The sequence below is a fragment of the Sinocyclocheilus anshuiensis genome, unplaced genomic scaffold (genome assembly GCF_001515605.1).
Source record: "Sinocyclocheilus anshuiensis isolate Anshui unplaced genomic scaffold, SAMN03320099.WGS_v1.1 scaffold9, whole genome shotgun sequence".
Classification (NCBI taxonomy): Eukaryota; Metazoa; Chordata; class Actinopteri; order Cypriniformes; family Cyprinidae; genus Sinocyclocheilus; species Sinocyclocheilus anshuiensis.
Genome location: NW_015540887.1, coordinates 625069 through 628468, shown reverse-complemented (window position 1 = coordinate 628468; position 3400 = coordinate 625069). Strand labels below are relative to the sequence as shown.

The 3400-nt window shown below is 37.5% G+C and overlaps 1 protein-coding gene across 1 annotated transcript in view; it reads left to right on the top strand.

Annotated features, from left to right (window-relative positions):
* LOC107688718 (unconventional myosin-XVI-like) overlaps positions 1-3400 on the top strand; it is a 218296-nt gene that overhangs the window by 124755 nt on the left and 90141 nt on the right. Inside the window, exon 21 of the mRNA XM_016486454.1 lies at positions 2610-2762. Coding sequence (XP_016341940.1) covers positions 2610-2762 — 153 coding nt within the window. The remainder of the gene's footprint in view (positions 1-2609; positions 2763-3400) is intronic.

The window sequence follows — 3400 nt, the reverse complement described above, 5'->3', positions numbered from 1 at the left end:
TAAATCTCCATCACCTGCGTGCTTTCACATTGAGCAGCATTAACTACACAGAGCCGTTGTTCACTGATGAGCAGCGCAAAAAATCGCGCGAATATGAACGTGGTTTAGCACAGCTCGTCAGTGAACAACGGCTCTGTGTAGTTAATGCTGCTCAATGTGAAAGCACGCAGGTGATGGAGATTTACCGCTGATTACAGAACCGGCTTTACTGATAAGATGCGCGTTAAATATCGCATGCGATTAATCGTGCAGCCCTAATATGTACATGTATGTAATATATACTGTACATTTGAACTTTTTTTTTTCTTTGTAAAATGAAGATCACATTAAAACTGCTTTCATCAGTAATATTTTTCTGCTTTTCAGATGTTTTTAATGTATAGGTGTTAATGTTTTACCCTGTTCCCAGATCCAGATCTTAACGGGATAGTCCATCTAAAGATGAAAACCCTCAACATGTTCCAAACCTGTATGGGTTTGTTTCTTCTGTTAAACACAAAAGAATATATTTAGAAGAATATCAATAATCAAACAGTTGATGGTAGCCATCGACTTCCATAGTATGGAACAAATACTGTGGAAGTGAGTGGCCATCAACTGTTTGATTACCAACATTCTTCAAACAATTTTTTAGAGTTCAACAGAAAAAAAAAGAAAGAAATATACACAAGTTCTGAAGCAACTTAATGGTCAGTAAATGCCATGTAAATGCAGTAAACAAAAAAATCTAAATAATGCATGAGAAAATGTCCATTAAGCTTCACAATATCTGTGTTCCCTGGGAATTGAACCCATGGCTGTGGTGTTGCTAACACCAGATGAGAAGCATCAACTAACTTTATGAGTGAAAAATTTAAGGGGGTCTGAATACTTTCCGTACCCACTGTATGTATAAATGTGTGTGTGTTAGTTTGTTTGTTTATTATTATTTATTTGTTTTTATTTACTTTTTATTATTTATTTATAGATTTTTTTATTTATTCATTTTGTTTTTTTATTTATTTTGTTTTTTTAATGTAAGCAATAAGGTAGGAGAGTCCATGCTGTATTGTGAATAAATCACGGCTGAAGGGCGTTGTTAGGCATGATGCGAATTGGAGTGCCTGCAACCCCTTCAACCGTGATTTATTCACAATACAGCACTGCCTCGAGTACCTTATTGCTTTTATAAAACGGTTACCGCACAATAAAAACATTAAAAACAAAAATGTATGTATTGATGTGTTACTTTTTTGAAGCAAGTTCCTTAAATGCTGTCCTTCCGCTAAAAATAGTTCTTGACAGCAACAGTAAACGGCAAGGGAATGTTCTGTTGTAACATGCCTCATCTAATGGAGCTTAAATAAAAACAGAGTATAGGAGCTATTATCATCCTCTGTGTCATTTATTGTTTTAACACCATAGATGATATTTTCTCACACACAAGTTACATCTTCTTATCTCTCAGCTTGAGAAAACATCTGTTTTCCGTCTTTTAGTTTAAAACAGACCGATTCGCGGCACAGCGCGAGTTTGCAAGCGTCATTACAGTGTAAACTGATGGACATACAGAATCATACCTGAAACAGAAGACTAATAAATACAGTAATATTCCCTCCTCACTTCGGAAACTGTGGGCTTCGCACACACATCAACATATCTCTGCATGAGAAGTGTTTATTAGTCGGGGAAGGGCGTGGTCTCAAAATGAAAGATGAAAGATGCAACATAACACCAGCAGGGGTCACTCATACTTCATTAAATAAATAACAAAGTTAATTTTGCCCAAATACATAATACATTGAACAGTTTTGACTATATTATTGATTGTTTATGTTGCTAAGGGTGTTGCTCAATGATACACAGAACCGTTGGATGAAGCGGTCATAGCCGTGCTTTATTGTGAATAAAACACAGCTGCTGACCAATCAGAATCGAGGAATAGAACTAACCGTTTTATAATTGTATTTATTTTTATTTATTTGTTTGTTTCTTTGTTTTTGTGTAAGTGGTTTTTATCTGTTTCAATGCAAACTGTAATTATAGTAATATAGTACAGTATATTATAATTATTCATAATAGCTTGATTTCCACCACAACAAACGATTATTTATTTATTTATTTATTCTTACTTACTTACTTAAAGAAAACAGTGTCAGTGAAGAGCTAGAGATGGAATATAAAACATGTTATGTGTGAGGAAAAGGAACAAGCAAAGCACATCAGAACAGAAGAATATTTTCACCGTGTTGTTTCTAGTAAAAAAAAAAAATCAAATAAAATAATAATAATATAAAAAAACTGTGGTGGAAATGACTTCTAGAAAACTGACAGAACTACTCTGCATATCCGCTGTTAGACATTGTTAGGAGACAAAGTATATGGTCTCCTACTCTAAAACTCTACAGGGGCAGACGTGTCCATAGTTAGAGTAACTTGCCCTATATGGCTAAATCAACTATTTATGAGTTTAATGAGAAAAATTGTTCTTGCCCAAAGGTCAACAAAGGTGTACGAACGTAAAAAAATAAACTGATTGATCAGTGCGTCAGTGAAAGTGTATTCTGTTAATAAGTAAAATGTCCCCATGCTGTGGCTTAAAAAAGACTTTTGTGTTTTTGTGTCTGTAGCTGTGCGTGAACATTGTGAATGAGCGGATCAGGCAGTTCACCGCAGACGTGCTCTTCCAGCAGGAGCGTCAGGAATGTCTGCAGGAGGGGGTTGCCATGGAGACGCTACGCTCCCTCGGCAACCAGACAGCGGTGCTGGACTTCTTCTTCCAGGTATGCAGTCGGAGCGGCTTTCCGAGAGCCGTGGCGGGAGGAAGGGAGAGGAAAGAAGTTGGAAAGCTTTTTTCCCACCCTGAGGCTGTTGACCCTGTACAAGAGCCCCTCTGTTGCCTCTTTAATTGCCGTCTCTTCATTTACTGACTCAATAACGGATGTCCTCGCTGACTGTTTTATAAAGGCTAACACACATCCAGGCGTGTTGAATTCCCTTAGGTGTCGCAAAGATGTGATAAAGCCCATCTTTTAGACCAGTGTTTCCCAACCGGGGTGCCGTGTAAAAAAAAACTTTTTAAATATTTTTAAATTGCTAAATTTAAAAAAGCATCTATTATATAATATACATTTCTGATGTCGCCAATAATTAGAGATGCACCGAAATGTCGTCTGCCGAAAATTAGTTCACCGCTCAGGTTTCACTTTCACGTGGTGTGACGCTCTGCGTATCATCCCGCTCTATGCGTGTGTGTGCACCGCTCAGTCGCTCCACTCGTATACCGTTCATGCGAATCGGAACAGCAAAGTCCACTCGAAAAACGAGCCGACAGGAAACATCGATGTAGTACAGTATTGTTTCTGTCTGCAATAGCCCTACTGTGTTGTAACATGGTGTGGTATATGGGCAACTCTGGTAA